Below are 23,035 nucleotides of genomic sequence, written 5' to 3' on the forward strand. Positions count from 1 at the left end.
TGGGCTTTTCTCCTTTCCTAGCTATCCTGAGAGAATCAGTTTAGTTCATGTTAGTTTTTGAGGACCTGAAGTTCTATTCTCTGCTTTCATGTAAACATAAGTTTGAAAAGTTAGCAAGAAAGAGAAAAAGATGAAACTTCAAGATGTTACTTAGGAGTGTGCACAAGGATAAGACTGAGTGTTAAGTTTACAAGTAGCATTGTCTGCCACAACCACAAAAAATGATTTTACTTGCTCCAGGAATGTCATCATGGAATTAATTGTTTTGTTTGTGAAAAGAGGTATTGACCAAGGTATTGACAGAGGTATTATTCTGGTAATTGGATAGTGCTAATTCTGCCATTTTGACATGCACTGTGATGGAAAAGCCACTTGATTCTACTTCATCCTGAGACTGAACAAGAATATGGTGTTAGTTTCACTCTTGGATGATATTGGATGGTCCTTTGATTGAAACTCTGTAAGTTCAGATTGTAATTCTCAGATGTCATGGGCTGAATATACTATGAGTGTCTGGGATTTTGTAGCTTCAATCCAAAGGTGCATTTTGTTGCTATCTTTGAATTTAACTCTTGGGTTCCTCCTTCCCCAGTACATTCTGTTTTTCAGTATGTATATTGCTGATGGTGATGTATGATCCTTAATTCATTTAGGTGGAATTTTGAGGGATGCAATGAATGGAATATTTTATAAACCAAAGTTCAGCATTGGAACAACTTTTGTTATTTTACATATCTTCATTCCATCACAGAAAAATGGAAAATTGGGCTGTTGAAGGAATTGTTTAGAATTGAATTGTTTAGAAGATAAATGAGGAGGACATTGTTTATTCGCTCTTAGATTCTTTCTTTCTTAAAAAAACATTCTAGAGTTTACACATCAAAATGAGCATTGTCCTAAGTAATTAGCTGGATCTTAACTAACATATTTGACTTTTATGCAGTCTGAACTCTTGCATAGTATATATTACCTCCTCTGAGCCAGCTTTCATAGCTAATCTCTCTGCTCATCAGTTTACTAACACTGATTTCTAACTGGGTATCTGCCAGCTACTGTCTCTGAGGGAAAGGGCCTCCTTGGGAGGTGGGACTGTTTGTGGACCTCAGTGCATCTGGGGTCTGGCACTTACTCATTAAACTTAGGATACAGATGTGGGCTGCTGTCTCCTCACTTGGCCCAACCCTGCCTAGCTAGCCCTATGACTTCTTCCCTTCCTCTGTGTGTGTGTGTGTTAGCGGGGAGGTGGGGGCAGTACAGGATGGGGTGTGTGAGCAGGGAGGAGTGGCCTTGCTGTGGTTGGTTGGGAGGAGGCTTAAAGTAGCCTGACATCATATGTAGATGGTTAGGATTTCTGAAGTGGCAGGAGAAGCAGGCTCCCCTTCCTTGCTTAGAATCTAGTCACTAGTGTATCCTGATGCAGGGGTTCATATTGGCGTATCTGCCTGGGCCCTGGGAATATCTGCCTAAGACTGTTAGGCCTGGGCACAGGAAGATGGCCTGTCGATTGCCATATTTCTGGATGATGGGTGCCAGCAGGGACTGTGTTAGGAATCTCTTGCTTAGGACCTCATTGCCTTCAAGGGTTATTTGCCACCCCCTTGGACTGCCCTGGCTAGAAGGAGGCAACTCCTGCAGAAACTGTGATGGGTTGTCTCTTTCTTGGAATGGATCCTCTCCCCACCTCTGACTTAATATATTAGTTAGTGCTAGACTTCCTGACATTCCCCTTTTTAAGTTCATTTGCATTTACGGAGTTCCTTTTAAAAAGGTGGGGGAGGGAGCAATCCTGTATTTAAAAAGGAAGGAGTAGCCCTGGCTGTTATGGCTCAGTTGCATGCCTACTGTATACTACCAAAAGGGGTAGTGGTTTCAGGACACATACCCAGATTGTGGGTTTAATTTCTGGTTGGGGTGTGTAAAGGAGGCAACCAATTGATGTTTCTCACATTGATGTTTCTCTCTCTACAATCAATAAAAATATATTCCTGGTGAGGATGAAAAACAAACAACAATAACAACAAAAAATCTTAAAAAAACAACAACAACAAAACTAAGGAGTAGAGATTACAATTCTAAGCATTAATTCCTCAAGAAGTATCCTGTTGACCTCATTTGGATTTTTCTAAGTATTAGAGTGACATTTAGTAAATTGAAATGGTATAGAGGAATCAATAGATATGTGGATTTTAACTTTCAGTTAGTACCTACTTAGGTTTATAATTCACAGGATTTATTTACCAGAAAAGTTTGAGTATTACATACAAAACCTAGATGCCAGCTAGAACTTCCTTATTCTTCATAGTTTCAGCCTCAAACTCATAATTGCAGAATATTGTCAAAATTCAGAGGTATTTATCCTTCCTCCATCACATCTAATTTTTATGAATTTCCTATAATTTACTTTACTTATGCTTTTCTTACTTTCTGGGCTTCCTTCTAAAAATGGTGTTTTGGATCCACCCAGGTCAGCTTGGACAGGAAACTCCCTGTCTCACTGGTATGCACACACCATCCCCTTTTCCAAGCATTTCAGGAATTTAGTTAACTCTCAGAGATGTGGTGAGTCATGGGGCAAGGCCTTGCTGTGGAGCCTTGATTTTCCTCCCGTTCACTGATCCGTCTTCCCTCCATCTCTTTTTCTTTTCTTATCTCCGTTGTGCAGTAACTATTGCACCTTTCCTGATTTGGAGCAGAACAGTTCTGCCACACAATTGGACCTTCTGGAATTTTTCTCATTATCCTCTTTCTCCTTCCCTTCATCTTCTTTCTCTAAAAAAAATCCTAAGCACTTGTCATAGGAATGAAAAACATACAGTCCCTTTTCTAAGAGGTTCTGATGTCAGGTATTATAAATTATGTCAATGTAAGAAATATTCAAACCAGTAGAGAATTTTTGTGAGTTTGAGCTAAACTGACGACAATTGCCAGGAAGAAAATCTCAACATATTGAGAAAATTCTCCAGAAAATGGCAGTTTTGCATCTTATTTTATATATTATAATTGGAAGATGTTAATGGGTTACATGAAATTCATTGGTGATTTGCCCAGTCCTGCCCCACCGCCACCTTCTAATTAATTACTTTCAATGTGCACTAATCGGTGCACCGGGCCTCTAGTGTTGTGGGCAAAAAGACAATCAACAGGCCTAATTAAGGTGAAAGTTGACCTTTGCCAGGGAAGATTCTAGCCTAGGACATTAAATACCCACCATAAATTGCTTTAAGTTAAATTTTAATTTCAGACCATGCTAAGTTATTTTAGGTCTCTGAGTTTGTAAGTCCACCATACAGCCTTCCCTGAGCTTGTCAGGTTTAGTATGTGGCCCCTTTTTATCCAATTGCCTTGCTGTAGTTGTTAACTGTATAAACTTCTTTTTTTTTTCTTTATGCCTGTATAAACTTCTAAATAGCTTTTCTAATGCAGAGGAAGTAAGATTTCACGTATTCAACAGGTATTTGAGCAACTACTCTCTGCAAGACACTGAGTTAAATGCTGGGAAACCAAGAAATTTGTATCACTGTTTCTCAACCTGGGAACTCTAGAGATGGATGGAGGGGGTTAGGTGGAGTCAGATTCAAGTCACACCTCAAAGAGTTGTTATGGCTAGTGAAGGACAAATTGGGCAGTTACATAATGTACACATAAGTGGCAGGAGAGATGTAGAAAGGTCTGTAGGAGTTTATAGTGCCAGAATGGAATGTGTAAGTGTGGAACATTTTGGATTTGAGCTGGACTTTGAATAGGGAGGATTTGGATGTGTGGAGATGAAGAGATGGTTGGGAGAGTATTCCCAGTTGAGGGACTGGTTAACAAAAAGAATTAGGCTGGAAGAACATACAGTGCACTTAATAAGCTGTTGCAATTTGGATGACAGTTGGGGAATGAATGGGATGAATGGTTGAGAAAGTCCCTTGAGCAAGGGTCCTCAAACTTTTTAAACAGGGGGCCAGTTCACTGTCCCTCAGACCATTGGAGGGCCAGACTATAGTTAAAAAAAAAAACTAGTCGGCTGCTAAGCAACAGGCAGTGGCGGCAAAAATACCCGGCGGGCCGGATAAATGTTTTCGGCGGGCCGCATGTGGCCCGAGGGCCGTAGTTTGAGGACCCCTGAGGCTAGAATCTTAGAAGGGACTTCTTTCTGATCTGATATTCATCCTAGGCATGTGTTGACTGCTTAATTTTTAATGTATTTTTAAAGACGTACATTTCTTGCCCAGTTGATGTGGCTTAGTGGTTGAGCATGGACCCATGAACCAGGAGGTCATGGTTTGATTCCTAGACAGGGCACATGCCCAGGTTGTGGGCTCCATCCCCAGTATGGTGTGTGCAGGAGGCTAGTGATTGACGATTCTCTCTCATTGATGTTTCTATCTCTCTGTCCCTCTCCCTTCCTCTCTCTGGAATCAATTTTTTAAAAATTTTATTTTTTTCCCCGGTCAAGACCTTCCATTTGTACTTGGACCCAGTTGTGAGCTGGCTTAAGCAAAAACGGGGCATTTACTACAAAGGAATCAAGGAGTCTATGGAAACAGAGGGGCCTGTTCCAAACAAGAGAGGTTTGGAACGAAGGACTGGAAGTCATCCAGTTCTGCCAACTTCTCTCTGCACCTCCATGCCATTATTTCTGCAGACCAGCTTCTCCAATTTTGTGCTCCATAGGGTAGGCTGAGGATGCCCATGTCGTTTCTTTCCTGGCATACTCTTATTAAGTACAGGCACTCAGGGAGGCTTGACTCTTTGGTCCCAATTCTGAACCTGAGGAATGGATGAATTGAGTAAGGGACCCGTTCTGGCAACATTGGCTGTGGCCAGGGTACAAAGTCATGTGGTACATAGTTGTCTAGTAAAGCTTAGAATCTCTCCCATATTCTCTACCTCAACCTTACTATAATCAGCATACTAGAAAGAACATTGGGTTTGGAGTTGGACTGCCTGAAGTTTGAATCCTAGCCCTGCCACTTACTACCTTTGTCATCTTGGTCAACATTCTTAATGAATCCTAAGCTCTCTTTCCTCATCTCTTAAGTTGGAGCTAGTATTACCTACTTCAAAAAATAGTACTTAGAGATAGATAGGTGCTATGTGTTTGGAGGGTAAAGACCTCTTTCTAAGTTTAACTAACAAGTCTGTGTCTTGTTAGCTTGGACACCTTTGGCAAGTCAGATCCGGAGCCCCAGTTTTTCATTCATAAATGCAGACAATAGATGCCCACTTCACAACGTTTTTTTTTTAAACTTAAAAGGCCATGTGAAACTGCCTTGCGAGTGTAAATACATTATACATTATGTGTGAATCAGAGGAAAGTAAATACCATTGGGGAGAATATTTCTTTGTGGAATTGTTCTATTATAGTCTAGTGTAATTTTGTGGTAACTTGACAGATCTTTCTCAAAATAATCCTGTAGGTTTAGGCTATTAATTGCTTTATGATGCAGTAGGCAGTGGTCTAGGCATTTTCAGCTTTCCCTTTTAATCTCAGCTTACAATTAAGGCTTCTAACTTGATTTGTAATTTAAAATTTATTTTCATAATTCAGAAAAAATGTTCTTTGTAGAAGATTTTTAAAAAATCTGAAACCTGTTGTTATCAGTGGAAGTGGAGTTCTTGGGGTGCTGTGAGGATAAGAATTTCCTGAGGCCCCCATGAGAGGTTGGGGTTTCATGGAAAGCTTTATTGATGATGTAAAATTAAAGGTTTCTCCTAAGGTCCTATTTCTGTCCATCTTGCCATGGAAGAAGTCCAATCCTATCTTCAGCAGGGCAAGAATTAAGGCCACTGCCATAGTTTCTGCTCCAAGTTCAAGTCCAATCCAGTTCAGCATCCTGTGTATGAAGTCCCCATGTCCCATGTCCCATGATCCATGGCCATGTGACTACTTAAGGCCACATGGCTATACGCCCATGTGCTTGCCTGTTCTCTCTCCATAGCCATGTGGCCTTAAGCAGCAAGAGAGAGCAAGAACAAGAGTGTGAACAAGAGCAAGAGAGAGCACAAGAAAGATGTAACTCTTGGGGGTTTTTAACCAGGATCTTAGATTTTGTGCCCTTCTGATGGGTCCTCTCTCTAGCCAATCCATTGTTTCTGAGACTAGACTGACAGGCAAGCACCTTCCCTACATCACCTTGACTTCATTGCACATGCATCCACCTCCCCTTTTGTTCAATCCCTTCTTCCAGTGGTTTGCAGGGAATGGACCAGTGGTTGGTTCCCTGAGGAGTGTGAAGCTGTAGCTTCCTGATGAAGCTTCTGAGATGACCATCTATATATATAAAAGCCTAAGCGACCGTTATGATCGGAACAACTGGTCAACCAGTCACTATGATGCACATTGACCACCAGGGGGCAGATGCTCAATGCAGGAGCTGCCCCCTGGTGGTCAGTGTGCTCCCACAGCCAACCTCCTGTGGCCCCTCCCAGCCAACCTCCTGCAGTCCCTCTCTCCGGCCGGCCAGACCCCTGTCTCCCCGCTGATGGCCCCGATCACCAGCCAGGCTGAGGGACCCCACCCATGCACAAATTCATGCACCGGGCCTCTAGTGTTTATAATGTTTGGCCTCCTCTTTGCTCTCTTTCTATTATTAATATTAACTGGCTAATTAGGATGATAACACTGTCACCCTGAAATATAACTGTTTTCTCTTTTTAAATCACACAAGTTATTCATGTTCATGAAGTAAATTAGTGATGACATAGAATAAAACAAATAAGCAAAAAAAAAAAAAAGAATCCTGAAATTCCACCATATGGGGATATTCAATACCTTATAGTCCTTTTCCTATTCTTTTTGACAGTGTATGCTTTTCTTGCATACTTCCCAAGGAGTGTTTTGATGTTCAGGTTGTCATGAAAAGGTGACATCTCTAAGAAAACTGATTTATTACTTTTACTTTATGTTGTTTTTTCCCCCCTTAAGTGATGATGTGAGTGAAATACTAGTATTTGCCTTTTATAATCCTGTGAGAAAATAGCCTTTCCTCCTTAACTTGGAAGTCAAAGTTATATATATTTTTGGAGAGATCGGGAGAGTGAGCGATTTCTGTGGATAGTCTTAATTCTCAGGAATAATTTTCAGAAAAATCAGTGGCTAATCCTTAACCTTGGTTGGTTGGTTGTTTCTTCCTTGGGAGGTTAGAAGAAGAAGGTTTCTTCTTTCACTTTAGATAGGGTAGGGAAACTAAAGGGGTGAACAATATGAGTTAGAGAATTATGTAATGAAATTAAATGAGTATATTTATTTTTAGTAGTTTTTTTGCTACATGAATGTAATAGTTGACATAATCTAATCTGGATTTTGTTGTTGTTTTGGAATTTAAGAATCTCAGTGGTTTAAAAAAATTTTTTTTTATTGACTTCGGAAAGGAAGGGAGAGGGAGAGAGAGAAACATAAATGATGAGAGAGAATCATTGATCGGCTGCCTCCTGCATGCCCTCTATTGGGGATCAAGCCCACAACCCCCCAGGCATGTGCCCCGACTGAGAATAGAACTGTGACCTCCTGGTTCTTGTGTCGATGCTCAACCACTGGGCCAAACTGGCCGGGCAGGAATCTTTTTCTTTGTACAAGTTTCAAGATAAATGTTTTTACTTGAGTTGGGTGATAGTTACATAGTAGGTGTTTATAATAATTCATTAAACTATATGTTTTGTACATTTTTCTCAATGTTTAATTTCACAATGAAAAGGATTAAAAAACCCCACAAAAGAATAGGTTTCCTATATCCCTCTATGTGCCTCCCCCGAATAAAAAATTCCAGCTGGATTAAGGACTTGAATGCAGAAAGCAAAATCCTAAGAAAACATAGATAGATATGTGTCAGAGTCTCCAAGACCACCCCAAGGCTCAGTGATTTGCTAGGAGGATTCACGGGACTCAGCATATAGTTGTACTCATGGCTAAGATTTATTATAGGGAAAGGACACAAAGCAAAATCAGCAAAGGAAAAGGTACATGGGGGTGAAGTCCAGAGGAAACCAGGTGCAAGCTTTTCAGAGTCCTCTCCCAGTGGAGTCACACAGGCCACACATTAATTTCTCCAGCAATGAGTCATGACAACACATTTGAAATGTTGTCTTCAGATACTCAGTAGAGACTCAGTGCTGAGGGGTTTTATTTGGTGCTCGTCACATTGGCACTTTCTGCCTAACACATAACAAAAGTCCAGTTTCTCAAAAGGAAAGCCGGTGTTCAGCATAAACCATATTGTTTGTATAAACAGTTTAGACACAGTGAGTCACTCTTATCAGTTCTGGAAATGGTGGGAACCGTCCTGAAATCCAAGTTTCCAGATGCCAGCTGAGGGCCAGCCTTGGCAAGTGAAGACTTCATAGCAGTCTCATGGAACCCACGTGCTGGAAGCTACCCTGGGCTTGTGCTTGCCTGTGCTCTGTATCCTGTGCAGAGGGCTCCTGCTCTTTCTCTCACAGCACTTGTGGTCTTCTTCGCTTACCTAGAGAACTCGTTTCTTCAGTGACTTTGTCTGCCTAATGGTTTCCCAGTGACCACTTTGACCATTTGTCTTCATTTATCTTCCTTGAGCACCTTGCTGTAATTATCTCTGGGGTAGGGCTATTCTATCAAATATACTGCTGGAGAACTTGCTATGCCAGAATGCCTGTCCAGAAAATCCTTAAAAAATTCTTAAAAATTAGTCTAGAATCAGAATACATTTCAACCACCTCTTATTTCTGTGTAATTAACAGTGCATTTACTGCTGTTGCCATTTTGGTTGTGGACTTTCCACTTTTTCCCAGAAGATTTGCCAAAACTGAGCTCTCTGGGACAGGAACAATGGATTTTAGAGTAGGAGGCTTTGTTTTGGGGACTACAATGGATTTTCCAGAGATTAGGAGAAAATGTATGGAAGGATCCAGATTTTCTTTATTTACAAAGTGATTGTACTCTAGTCACTAGTCTTCCTAGGAATAGGACTATTAATCATTATAAAATCTACTAGAGGCCTGGTGCATGATATTTGTGCACTTGCGGGGGGGGAGGGGAGTCCCTCAGCCTGGCCTGTGCCCCCTCACAGTCCAGCACCCTTGCTTCTTAACGCCAGGTTCGCTGCTCCTTAGCAATGCTGCGGAGGCAGGAGATGCTCCTGCCAGCCGTGAGCCCAGCTTCTGGCTGAGCGGCGCTCCCCCTGTGGGAGCGCACTGACTACCAGGGGGCAGCTCCTGCATTGAGCATCTACCCCCTGGTGGTCAGTGTGCATCATAGTGACCGGTCGTTCTGGTCGTTCTGCCATAACGGTCACTTAGGCTTTTATTATATAGAAGAAGATAGGCTACCAGGAAAATTTAACTGAGTATGAAGTTCACTGGAACTTCTTCTTTAACTTATTAGTTGTGAAATTGATAACATCACTGCTTTTGATTCTGCCCCCCCCCCCCCCAAATAAATCCTGGATTGTGGCCATCAACATTATTGTATTATATCAGCTAACCCTTGAGTGTGCCCCATTGAAAAGGTTAATTTTTATTGTTGAAAATATTACATATGTCCCCCTTTGTTTCCCAGTGACCTCTTCTAACCTGCCTCCACCTCCCACCCCAGGCCTTCACCACCTTATTGTCTGTGTCCATGGGTTATGCATATATGCATACAAGTTCAAAAGCTTAATTTTGTATGACACTGATGGCAGTGGCACAAGGGTTGGTTTATTAAATGCCAACCGAGAGTGAATAATGTCTACCTTGGGGTGTGACAGTACACATGACTGGTGTACAAACAGGGTCATGTGTGCTTAAAAAAGATCACATGTCTAAGACTGGATAAAAGTAGCATATGTATTCTAACAGCTGTTGACCTTTTTGTATCTCTAAAAAATCCAGGTATACATGTAAAAGTAGCATCTCAAAGAATGGCCTTTTGTATTTGGATAGTTGCTTCTAGCCTGGTCCTTCTTAGTAGTTTATTACTGGGTGATACAGTTTTGAGTTTTGTCAAATTTTAATTTAAGGGGCTCTAGTACTGTGTGATTAGAAACATGTCTAGTCTCCTGCTACAAATAAAAAGTTTTTAGAATCTCTAGTCTCTGAAGCTGAAAGAAAGAAACCCAGTCTTTGTTTAATCACAATTATAAACAGAAACCAGTTGATTTTTTTTTTTTTTTGCTATCAAATATAACAACTGGCCTCATACATTGCCCAGCAGTACCTCTGGGCCTTATTTGTGCTCAATCTCTGTGTGTTTACCAGCTGTTTAATTATATATATGTGCTACATTTGCAAGATAAGACTAAAATGTTGGTGATCATTAGGGGTTGGATGTGTGTGTTTGAACTATTAATGAGGAAGAATAAACATTAAATGTGAAGAAAATGGGCTTTTGGCAATCCAGTGTTAATTCTATTTTATTATAGAATTAAGAGTTTCAACTTTTCTATAACTGTAGTGGGGCTTCATATTTTAATGTATCTCTGCACTTTGTAAAACAAAGCAATGGAAAAGAAACAAAGCCTTGTGACTTGTTAGAATATTCAATTTCAGTATTTTAAAGAAACGTGTTTATAGTTGTGACACTGGAAGATTGGAGGGTGGGGAGGAGGGTTTTTACTTTCTATTTTATATCACCATATACCATTCTCTTTTTTATTGTATATATTTTATAATATTACATTAAAAAATGATGTGAGTTGTGGGGAAAAAAATGTTATCACCCAATATACTTGGTATATTTTGCCTGGTATCTGATTAAAGTTCTGCCTTGCTCTGCTAGGTAGGACTAGAAGATTTCTTTAAAAAATTGCAAATTTTTTTTTAATATATTTTATTGATTTTCCACAGAGAGGAAGGGAGAGGGATAGAGAGTTAGAAACATCGATGAGAGAGAAACATCGATCAGTTGCCTCCTGCACGCCCCCTACTGGGAATGTGCCCGCAACCTTGGTACATGCCCTTGACCGGAATCGAACCTGGGACCCTTCAGTCCGCAGGCTGACGCTCTATCCACTGAGCCAAACCGGTTTTGGCAAAATTTGCCAAATTTTGATTAGGCCAGCTGTTATACTGTATTTGATGGCAAAAAAATTCTTTCTATATCGAAATTCTTTAGGAAAATGGAATAACTTTGTATGTAGAAGAGAATTTTGTTATTCCTGGCTTAGTTTTCCTTTCTTCTAGATGTTAAATGACTGGGACAGTTGTAAGAGTATAACTAGCTAGTAGCCCTTTTCTGTGTCATTCCATAGCTGTGTCAAAATCATCTACATATAAGGCTAGCTATGTTAAAGTTCTGACTGAAGGATCTGCAGTACAATAAAGGATTAGCCATAAGAACAATTACTCCTGGTTGTGTTTGACTTGCTAAATTCTTTTTTTACTTTTTATATTATAGATCAGCTTGAACGGGTCTTTTTACGACTTGGCCATGCTGAAACAGATGAACAGTTACAGAATATTATATCTAAATTCCTTCCTCCTGTTTTGCTCAAGCTGTCTAGCACCCAAGAAGGAGTACGCAAAAAGGTAAGCATGTTGGGACAGTTGGGGGAATTAAATGGTGAATAAATAGATATATATTATGAAGTATATTTTCCTTTCCCATTATTGAAATCTAGGTTCATGATTCTAATTATGGTCTTTCAAAATGGAGACCACCTTACATGATTTAAAAATAGCTTTTGTATGCTTAGCACAGCTGCATTTAGCACCAACTATATACAATTGGCATCAGTGCCAGATGATATAATTGAGATAATTATTCTGAAATGTATGGAGGCTTGATCTAAAATTCATGCCTTTGGTTTTTTTTTTTTGTTTTTTAATCCTCACCCGAGGATATTTTTCCATTGATTTTTAGAGACAGTGGAGGAGAGAGGGAAAGACAGAGAGAAATATTGATGCGAGAGAAGCACATCGATTGGTTGCCTCCTGCATGAGCTCCACTCAGGGCCCAGCTGGAAGGAGCCTGCAACTGAGGTACGAGGTATATGCCCTTGACCAGAATCAAACCTGGTACCCTTCCGTCTGCAGGCCAATGCTCTATCCACTAAGCCAAACTGGCTAGGGCTCATGCCTTTGATTCCAGTATGAAAGTTGGTGGTTGCGGGGCAAAAATATTCTTTAATCATTGGCTGAGCGTGAATATAATCTTAATTAAAAATTAGCAAAATAAACATTTTTGAAAGCACAATGTTGTATAGCTCGTTTTAAGATTCTATTAAGTACTGTTACTAAAAGTTGGATAACTGTCATATCAAGATTTTCTTTTTTTTTTTTACATCCTTGCCTGAGGATATGTATATTTGTTTTGAGAGAGAGAGAAAACATCAACCTGTACATGCCCTGACCAGGAATTGAATCTTCAACTTTTTGGTGTAGGACATTTCAATCAACTGAGCCACCTGGCCAGGGCCAGAATTTTCTTTTTTAACCTAAATGTTTTCATGGAACATTTACCCACTTCATTTTTAAATAGTTCATTCGTCTTCTGGTTTTACTAGACCTTCGAGCCTTTGATCTGGTTTCATCTCTTGGGCTACTCTGATTGATTGGCAATGACAATTGGCAGTGCCTGCCCTGAGAGGGAATCTGAGATCTGTCCTGACGTGGGTTCATTGGAGAAAGAGTATCTTTAAGAATGTCTGTTATGTTTGCAGGAAGGAGTAGGGCATTCTTGTTATATATTCGACATGCCTGTTGTTAATAGGGTCTTGCTGAGATAAATATGTATTTGATAATGTCACTATTCTATTTAAAACTCTTCTGTGGCATTCTGTTACCCTCAGGATAGCAAAGTATAAAAAGACCTACATGAATTGGTTTGTGCTTATTTATTTAGCCTCATTAGTTTTGTCATTCATTTGGCAGATATTTACTGAGTGCCTTCTGTATGCCAGGTGGTAAGGATATGTTAGTGAATGAAAGAAACATCTAGTTGGGGATACCGGTATTAAATAATCAGGCATAGAGTCTCTAGTTGTAAACTGTAGTAAATGTTAAGATGGAATAGGATTCTATACAAGAATATATTTGGGGCATAAGGTACACCTCTGTAGGTGTGTGTGTGGGCAGTAGCCAGGCAGAGAGATGAGGGAGACCAGTAAAGACAGAGATGGCCTGTGCAGAGGCTCTGAGCTAAAGCAGAGTGTGAAGCCTTCAGGGAGCTGAGGAAGGCCACACCGATGCACACAGTGCACAAGAAGGCAGGTGCCAGGGAAAGGAAACAGGGATGCCAGTGGGCAGCGATTTGAAAGGTCATGGATAAATAATTTTAATATGTGAAATTTTGAAATCAGTGAAACTAACAATTAATTTGTATTGCCTCTCAATTATGTAATTTTGGGGTTTTTATCAATTGCATAATGCATATTAGATTTAACCAGGATATCCTGTATGGTGGCTGGGAATTTGTGGATAAATTGAGTGAAAGAGAAATTGAAGTTTTTTTATTTTTTTGTTTTGTTTTAAAATATATTTTATTGATTTTTCACAGAGAGGAAGGGAGAGGGATAGAGAGTTGGAAACATCGATGAGAGAGAAACATTGATCAGCTGCCTCCTGCACACCCCACACTGGGGATGTGCCCGCAACCAAGGCACATGCCCTTAGTTGGGATCGAACCTGGGACCTTTCAGTCTGCAGGACGATGCTCTATCCACTGAGCCAAACTGGTCAGGGCAAAAGAGAAATTGAAGTTTTAGATTTCTACTGACATATCATTAGAGTACATTTCCTATTTTAAGGAAAATGAAGTTTGTTATGTAGAATTCTACTTTACACCTAACTTTGTATATTCAGACTCATTGGGATAGCTAAAAATTAAAGACTGACTGTAGCAAGTGTTGACAAGAATGTGAGCAACTGGAAATCTTAGACTGTTGGTAGGAGTGTAAATTAATATTATTATCACTTTGGAAAATTGTTTGGAGTATTCTAAAGTTTATCATATGCATATTCCATGACCAAGCATTTTCAAGCCTGAATTAATATACAATGTGTGTGTACATATGTGTACCAAGAGGCATATGTAACAATGTTCATAGCAGCATTATTCATGATAGCCCAAACTGGAAAATAACCTAATGTCAATCAATAGGAGAATAGATAAATTGTGCTATTTTTCCACTAGAGCAATATAAGTGAACTAATGATATGAGCAACATCATGGATGAATCTCAAATACAGTGTAGAATGAAAGAAGTTCAGACACATGAGTTCATCTTATATGTTTCATTTATATATAGTAAATTAAGAAATGGTGGTAGAATGGTGGTGTGGTTCTGGTTGTTACATAGGTGTGTTTATTTTGTGAAAATTTATGGAGCCTTATATTGGCAGTTGTGTACTTTAGCTATATGTTATACTTCAATTAAAAAGTTGGCCCCTGGCCCTGGTTGGGTGGCTCAGTTTGTGGGAGCATTGTCCCGTACACCAAGTGTTGCAGGTTCAATTCCTAGTCAGGGCACATACCTATGCTGAGGGTTTGATCACTGGTTGGGGAGCGTGTGGAAGGCAACTGATTGACATTTCTCTCCCTCCTTTCCTCTCTCTAAAAACAAACAAACAAACAAACAAAAAAACAATAAAAACAAGTTGGCCCTGGCAGGGTAGTTCAGTGGGTGGTTAGAGCCAAAGTTGTGGGTTCGATCCCCCAGTCAGGGCATTTACAGAAATTAACCAATGAATGCATAAATCAGTGTAACAACAAATCGATGTCTCTCCCTCCCTCCTTCCCTCCATCCTTCCCCTCTCCCCCCTTCCTCAAAAAAACAAGTTCATTAATAAATAAATAAATAAAAATTAATGTGTAGTAAGGAGAACTGATATGGCCAAAATAATATATACCTGAGGTTTGTAATTCTATAGACTTACTGCAGAAGTTAATTATTATCGATTTAGCCCAAACTGATTCAGCTGATTTCTTGATTTTTAAAAATGTATTTATTGATTTTTTTACAGAGAGGAAGGGAGAGGGCTAGAGAGTTAGAAACATTGATGAGAGAGAAACATCGATCAGCTGCCTCCTGCACATCCCCTATGGGGGTTGTGCCTGCAACCAAGGCACATGCCCTTGGCTGGAATCGAACCTAGGACCATTCAGTCCGCAGGCCGATGCTCTATCCACTGAGCCAAACCAGTCAGGGCTGATTTCTTGATTTTTTTTCATGGGTTTATAGAGAACTCTAGACTGTAGACAACCAAATTATGAAATTAATATTTAAGGAGATAAAATTGGTTGAAGAAAAATAAGTAGTTAATTCATTTAAAACAAAAAGTCCTGCCCTATCCGGTTTGGCTCAGTGGATAGAGCGTTGGCTTGCAAACTTAAAGGTCCCAGGTTCGATTCCAGTCAAGGGCACATGCCATGGTTATGGGCTCGATGCCTGGGTTGTGGGTTCGATCTCCTGTGGGGGACTTGCAGGAGGCAGCCAATCCATGATTCTCTCTCATCATGGATGTTTCTATCTCTCTCTCCCTCTTCCTTCCTCTCTGAAATCAATAAAAATATATTTTAAAAAAAGTCCTTAAAAATAAAGCATGTAACTGTGCACACAATTGTTTATCACTATCAACAATAATTTTCCAAACATCTTTCTAGGAATCAACTTAGATTCATTAGATTGTCAGAAGAAAGGAAATTGAAGTTTTTCAATTTATATTATAGATCAGCTTGTTATAAAGAAATTAGAGTCCTCTCTCTCTTTGCCACATGAGGATACAGCAAGAAGGCCACCTTCTATAAATCATGGACAGTTCATGCACGAAGAAATTGACCATGTTGGCATCCTGATCTCAGACTTCTATCCTCCAGAATTGTGAGGAACAAATGTTTGTTGGGCTATTTCCTTTGTATCCTTATGATTTTTTTCCCTGTCATCAGCTGTATCCATAGATCTGGACCAGGTAAGAAGTTTGGAGGGAGTGTGCTTGGTAATGCACACTTCTAGGTTTCTTTAGGGTATCAGCAGTCCTAAGGATGCCTCATCCTGACAGGCTCTTTAGTTTTGATGAATTGAACTCAATTATCAGCATTTGAAGAAGTTAAATATATGGACCTTGGAGTCAATTCTTGACTATGTCACTTGCTGGTTCATATCCTTGGATAAGTTACTTCTTCCCTGAGCCTCTGTTTCCTCACCTGTAAAATGGGAATGACAGTATCACATCTCTGGTTATTGTAAGAATCAGATAAGATAAGGAATGCAAAATGCTTTGCACAAGTTTTTCTGTGCTCCTCTCTTAGCAAGATAGTCTCACTTTTATGGTAGAGTTGGGGCCATTTGACAGGAGCCTCTGTTATCTTTTTTTTCTATCTTTGGGAATTGACGAACTCTTTTTCTCTTGTCTTTCCCACTTAAGGGAGAGGAAGCTGATCATTACTTAAAACTCTTTAGTAGAATCAGATGATCTTCAGAATAAAGTAAAAATTCCTCAGTATTTTACCCAATACCTTATATAATTCGGGCCCTTATCTTACCACTTTGTGTTTCAGTCAGATGCAGTGTGTAATGTCATTTTCAACCTGTGTGCTTCCTAATAACTGATTCTGTGCTTGGAAATTTATCTGATCTTTAGGAGTGGTGTTCTTGTCCTTTTTCTCTGAAGTCCTTGATCTGGCAGGTACTTTCTCTTCTGGAAACCCAATGTGTATTTCTTGTGTACATTTCTCTTTTTTTGTAGTATTCGTGGTGTGTCTTAGTCAGCTTGGGTAACAATACCATAGGCTAAGTGACTTACACAACAAACATTTGTTCCTCACAATTCTGGAGGATAGAAGTCTGAGATCAGGATGCCAACATGGTCAATTTCTTCGTGCATGAACTGTCCATGATTTATAGAAGGTGGCCTTCTTGCTGTATCCTCATGTGGCAAAGAGAGAGAGGACTCTAATTTCTTTATCCGTTTATTACGATATCAACCCCATCATGGAGGCTCAAGCCCATGATTCCATCCAAACCTAATTACCTCCCCAGATCATCACACTGGGGTTTAGGCTTCAACATATGAATTTTGGGGAGACAGACATTGAGTCCATGGCATTGTGTGTCTCACTCATTTGTTCACAGGTGTTCTGGGGGATTGTGCCTCAGTAGGGGCCCATCTCAACTTTGATTAACCAAAGCACAGTGTAAAAATAAATTCATTAGTAAAATTCTGGTGCATGGAGCCCTGGCTTGTGTGGCTCAGTTGGTTGGAGCATCATCCTGAAAACTAAAAGGTTGTGGGTTTGGTTCTTGGTCAGTGCACATACCCAGGTTTCAGGTTCGCTCCCCAGTCAGGGCAGATGTGGGAGGTGGCCAATCGATGTTTCTCTCTCACATCGATGTTTCTCTCTCTCTCTCATACTCTCTCTCTCGCTCTCTGTCTTTATCCCCCTTCCTCTCTCTAAAATCAATAAAAAGAAAAAAAAATAAAGCTAATGAAACTACTATTGTCAAAAATTCTGATGCATGGATTCTTGGGGGGATATTTTATACTCCCTTTCTGGGATGTAAAATTTAATTTTAAAGACAAAGTAGCCACTATTTATCAAATAAGTACTATCTGAGAAATTAATTTGTTTTGTATTTCTCAGATAAGTCTGAGAAATGAATTATGATCAGTAATTTCAATTTATATCTCTCTGTATTTTAGGTAATGGAACTGTTGGTCCATTTGAATAAGCGTATAAAAAGCCGCCCAAAAATACAACTCCCCATAGAGACACTGTTGGTTCAATACCAGGACCCTGCTGCAGTTTCCTTTGTCACAGTGAGTGTTATCTCGGAATATTTTCTGACTTACTGTAATTTTCTTTCATAACATTTATTAGATGTCATCAATATATTGGCAACTTAGAATTTTATTATAGACTATTTCTAAATGAAGCATGGGATGTTTTCTTTAAATGACACACTGTCTTACCACTGAGTATTGATCTAGAGGAACTGTTACCAGGATCGTGCATGGGCTTTTACATTGGGCAAAGGAATGTTGGTGAAATGACTTATCAGATATTTTGATCTATAAAATAATGATTTGATTCATAGTAAAAGATTATATGAGGCCAATCTGAATAGAGAGAAGAGAAGGGTTATGTAGCATAGGCATGAATAAAAGATAATATAAGAAGAAAAAAGGGTAAAATGGCAAGAAGAGATACAAAGGCTGAGTTTTAAAAACATCTATGTTTCTGATATCTATAATAATAAAAGTGTAATATGCTAATTAGACTGGATGTCCTTTTGGACGATCTTCCGGATGAAGCCAGGGCTGCAGCCCTAGGATCCAGCCGCCGTTCTTTGAAGGGAGGGATGGAGGCAGCTGCAAAGGCCTACTCTTGCACGAATTTTGTGCATCTGGCCTCTAGTCTATATATATAAAGAGGTAATATGCTTATTGGTCCTAATGGTGTCCCAGTCATGACTGTTCAACAGGCAGCACGTGCACAGGAGCTTGTGGGCGGGGATAGGGACAGGGACTTGCGCCACTGGGACATGAGGCTGCTGCTGGGGGTGGCCCCCCTGGTGGAGGCGTGCACAGGCCTGCTGTGCCACCCGGCCCGGAGGGGGGCATCAGGACAGGGGCAGCCCCCCTGGTGGAGGTGTGTGCAGGCCTGCTGCGCTGTCTGGCCCGGAGGGGGGCTGTGTCAGGACGGGGGTGGGGCCTCGGTGGAGAGCTCTCAGCACTCCTATGCCGGGGTCTGAAGGCGTGAAGAGGAAGGGAGAGCAGATAGGCAGGGGGATCAGGCCAGGAGGGGAGTGCAGATAGGCAGTTAGGGGGATCAGGCCAGGAGGGGAGAGCAGACAGGCAGTTAGGGGGATCAGACAAGGAGGGGAGAGCAGTTAGGGGGATCAGGGTGGCAGGGGAGAGCAGTTTGGCAGATAGGGGTATCAGGCCAGGAGGGGAGAGCAGTTAGGGCCATCATGCCGGCAGGGGAGTAGTTAGGGGCATCAGGCAGGCAGGAGAACAGTTAGGGGCATCAGGCAGGCAGGCAGGTGAGCACTTAGGAGCCAGTGGTTCTGGATTACAAGAGGGATCCCAGATTGGAGAGCGTGCAGGCCAGGCTGAGGGACGCCCTCCCCTCCCGTGCACGAATTTTGTGCATCGGGCCTCTAGTATATATATAAAAGCCTAAGCAACTGTTACGACCAGAACGACCAATTGACCCAAGTGCACCGACCACCAGGGGGCAGACGCTCAACGCAGGAGTTGCCCCTTGGTGGTCAGTGTGCTCCCACAGCGGGAGTGCTGTTTAGCCAGAAGCCAGGCTCACAGATGGCGAGCGTACCTGTGGTAGTGGGAGCCTCTCCCACGTCTGTGGCAGTGCTACCGAGCAACAGCAGCAGTGGCGGCAGGTGCAGCGGGGCTGGGATGAGTGGCAGCGGAGCTGCGTCTGGCCCCGGCTGGGGCTCCTTCCAGGCCTACCACTACGGCACTGCTGCATCTCTCGGGGGGATGTCAGAATGCCAGTTTTGGCCCGAAACCGGAAGTCCAACATCCCCCTGAGGGGTCCTGGATTGTGAGAGGGCGCAGGCCAGGCTGAGGGACCCCACCTGTGCACAAATCTGTGCACTGGGCCTCTAGTATAATATATTCAGAAAGGTATCCTTTTAAAATGATTAAACTGAGGTTGGTAAGAAATAGTCCTCTTGAATTGTTGTCTTCATGAAAATTAAATATAAAACAATATTGCGAGATGACAGGTGATGTTTTTTCACAGGCCCTTGTAGTTTCTAGCATTGAGGCAGAATCTAACATCTGGATTTCAGACCTTTGGAGCCACCTACTGGTCCAGACCTCTGTCTGTGCCTGCTTTGGACATACAGCTCCATTACAGATGTTCCTGTTTTTAAGCACAAAGGAACATTTTGAGCCAATAAAATTGCTAAATAGGAATGGCTTTAAGGGAAAGGGATAACCTTATTGAAGGGATTAAGAACTAGAAGTTGGCAGTTATAAAATAGTCACGGGAATATAGTCAATAATATTGTAATTACTGTGTATGGTGCCAAGTGGGTACTTTAAATATTAGGGGGACCACTTTGTAAAGTATATGATTGTCTAGCCACTATGCTGTACACCTGAAACTAATACAAAAATCTTGAATGTAAACTAAAATTGAAAAAAAAAAGGATAACCTTAAGAAGTCAGTTTTAAAGTGAAGAATCCTTCAAAAAAGCAGATCTTTATATTATGTGTAAATCCAGATATGCATTTATGGGTTTGCTTAAAATGAGGCATTCACACGGATTATAGTGATGCAGGCATACTGACAGCACTCAGCTTCCCTTGGTTCATCACCATTGGTCAGTTGTGAATGAGGAACTAGAGTACTGCAATATACTAAGGTTGGTTTAGTAATAGAGCAGTTGAGAAAGGGCAGCCTAGTTTAACACGTGGCCTCTTCTTAGCTTGAAGGGATTAATGCAACAAACTGGGAGATATGATGCTAATGTGTAGTGTGTAGGTTTAGATAGGTCAAATGTTACTTTATTCTTTTCAGTGAAAGTAATTGCTTATATGAGTACTTTTCCCCCCAGCTTTATTGAGGCATGCTTAACAAATAAAATTGTATATATTTATAATATACAAGGTGATAATTTGATATATATATATATTCATTGGTTAGGTGTTTCTCTCTCACATGAGGCCCATCTTAAAGCAAGCATTTTGAATATGTGGGGCTGCCATCATCCTGAAATACAATAGTTGGTTAAGCTGAAATAAACATGTGATAACATATGGAAGGAGGATGCAATTTCTTTGTTATAACTCCCTAAGTTATCAATATGTTTATGTTGAAATCCTAGATTATTTCCTTTGCACTCACTTGCTTTTCTCCCGTTGCTTTAGAATTTTACTATAATTTATGTTAAGATGGGCTATCCTCGCCTACCAGTGGAAAAACAATGTGAACTGGCCCCTACGCTTCTTACTGCAATGGAAGGGAAGCCTCAGCCACAGCAGGATAGGTATGCTTTCCTCAATTATGTCACCTCAACTCACCATTATTGTTCTGTTGATACTATTATAAAACTTCTTAATGTGAGCATATTGAAAAATGTGCAGAGCAAATAACATTTTCCCCAATCTAAATACATTTTTTTTTTGGTCAGTGATTTTGAAGCAACTAATTTTCTGTGACTGAAAAACTTAGTTATAAAATACTTTTCATCAAAACATATCTATCTTGGAGGATATAAAGTTTGAGAGCAGTTTTCTTAAGGGACAGATCACTTGTTTGTATTAATACAGGAATTGGAGATGTGAAAAGGTTTAGTCAACATCCTTCATTTCTAGGCTTAGCCCAGAGTTCTGTATTGTAGTCGTGTGTAGTGGTGAGACTCATCATGAAATTGTGGAGGGAAGAGGGAGTTAAATAATGTTTTCAGCTCATTTTTCATGTGTTTTAAGAATAGCAAAAGGTGTTGTGAAAGAAGGAATTATTGAAGCTGTGTTACTTAAATTCACACTGGAAATTTTATTATATTTCAAATATTGACATGGTGGATTTTTAATTTCTTTAGCTTTAGAATAACTTTATTTTAATTAACTGTGGAAAGGAAAAAAAATTTATCAAAAGGACATGTTATAAGTTAAACTTTACCTAAGGTTTAATATAAAATCTCTTGTGCTGACAGATATTAGCACTGAGCCCATATTGTGTACATTTTTTTCAGAGACCACGTGCTTCTGGTGATGAGCCAGATGGGCTAAATGCCAACATTCAATGTATTGAACTTTCAGTAAGAAGGAAATCTAGGCCAGTCCCTAGATTAGGACTTTGTACACTAGTGGTATTGAAATGAGTGGCCCTTGCTACAATTGCCACTTTTTGTTATGGGATATTTGTTTTGTCTATTATTTCATGTATAAAAACCATGTTTTTTAAGTAGTTGCATTAAATGTGATTGTTTTTTCAGCTTAATGCATCTTTTAATACCAACCCTTTTTCACATGAAATACCCTGTTGAATCATCAAAATCAGCTTCTCCGTTTAATCTTGCTGAGAAACCAAAGACTGTGCAGCTGCTTTTGGACTTCATGCTAGATGTCCTTCTGATGCCTTATGGGTAAGTTAAAGAAATGAAAACAAAACACAGCAACCTTGCTCATGACTGCTTTTACCTGTGTGGAGGTAACTATTCGCCTTCACTTGAAAATGGATGAGTCTCAGTGTTTTGCTGTAGCCCTGACCTCTCTGAACTCCAGCCCCACTGCTTATTGACCTGAGAGGTGTGGAATTGCTGTTGTGATTTCAGATTCAGCTGTTCAAGCTAAAATCAGTCTTTCCCCATAAAATAGTTCCTCTTCTTTACTGCCTGTGATGACTATGTGATACGCTGTGATGGTTCTTTTAGCCATGTAGGCATACAATTATGAATTGCCTCCAGCTTTTCCTGGTTGCTACAATGTCAGTACCTCTTCCCTCTCCTTGATGTGCCCTGGGACCATTCCCCCTTGCAGCCATCTAGTATTGGCTCTTTCCAACTCTTGTCATCACTTTCTCATCAGCTACTCTTCAAAACTTTCTACACTGCCATAGTTTCCTGATGTTTAAAACACACCTTAAATTCCTTGGGCTGTGTTTTCCAGTCATACATGCACTCATGTATTCATACTCTTTTCTCTTTTTAATTCTCACCTGAGGACATGTTTTTATATATGAGAGAGAGAGAGAGAGAGATAGAGAGAGAGAGAGAGAGAGAGAGAGAAAGAGAAACATCGATGTGTGAGAAACATTGATTGCCTCCCTTACACACCTGACCAGGGATTGAACCCCCATCCTTTTGGTGTACGGGGTGACACTGAAACTAACTAAGCCACTCAGCCAAGGCTTCATGCACTCTTATGTGTCCAGGCCTTTCTATGATTTAAGAGAATACAGTTCTTTGCTTAGAATGCTTCCCCATGAACAAAGGAAGAAAAGAAGAAGGAAATGCTGAAAGAAACAACAGCCAAAAATCTACTTTGAAAAAGCATCTCAAAGTAGCTGAGATGTCAACTATGTTTATCAGTAATCAACCATCTATTCTATACACATTGCCATTTTGTGTTCTTATCGCATAGTTGACATGTCCATTTTCTCTAATAGATTGGGAGCTCCTCG

General features: G+C 40.4%; 1 protein-coding gene and 1 pseudogene across 4 annotated transcripts in view; both read left to right on the plus strand.

Moving 5' to 3' along the window:
- The window catches only part of ECPAS (Ecm29 proteasome adaptor and scaffold), a 96,434-nt gene that overhangs the window by 9,416 nt on the left and 63,983 nt on the right, over positions 1-23,035 (plus strand). For 3 of the 4 annotated variants that reach the window (XM_070430911.1, XM_070430909.1, XM_070430910.1), the window contains exons 2-5: positions 11,336-11,466; positions 17,578-17,694; positions 20,779-20,897; positions 21,849-21,998. In XM_070430911.1, coding sequence (XP_070287012.1) covers positions 11,336-11,466; positions 17,578-17,694; positions 20,779-20,897; positions 21,849-21,998 — 517 coding nt within the window. Of the gene's footprint in view, positions 1-11,335; positions 11,467-15,695; positions 15,759-17,577; positions 17,695-20,778; positions 20,898-21,848; positions 21,999-23,035 lie in introns of those variants that run through there. The other variant, XM_070430912.1, reaches the window with a different exon arrangement.
- Positions 251-10,455, plus strand: LOC139020899 (phosphatidylinositol-glycan biosynthesis class W protein-like; annotated as a pseudogene).

Source organism: Myotis yumanensis, unplaced genomic scaffold (assembly GCF_028538775.1).
Source record: "Myotis yumanensis isolate MYYU_CA2020_CCGP unplaced genomic scaffold, mMyoYum1.0.hap1 SCAF_12, whole genome shotgun sequence".
Lineage (NCBI taxonomy): Eukaryota > Metazoa > Chordata > Mammalia > Chiroptera > Vespertilionidae > Myotis > Myotis yumanensis.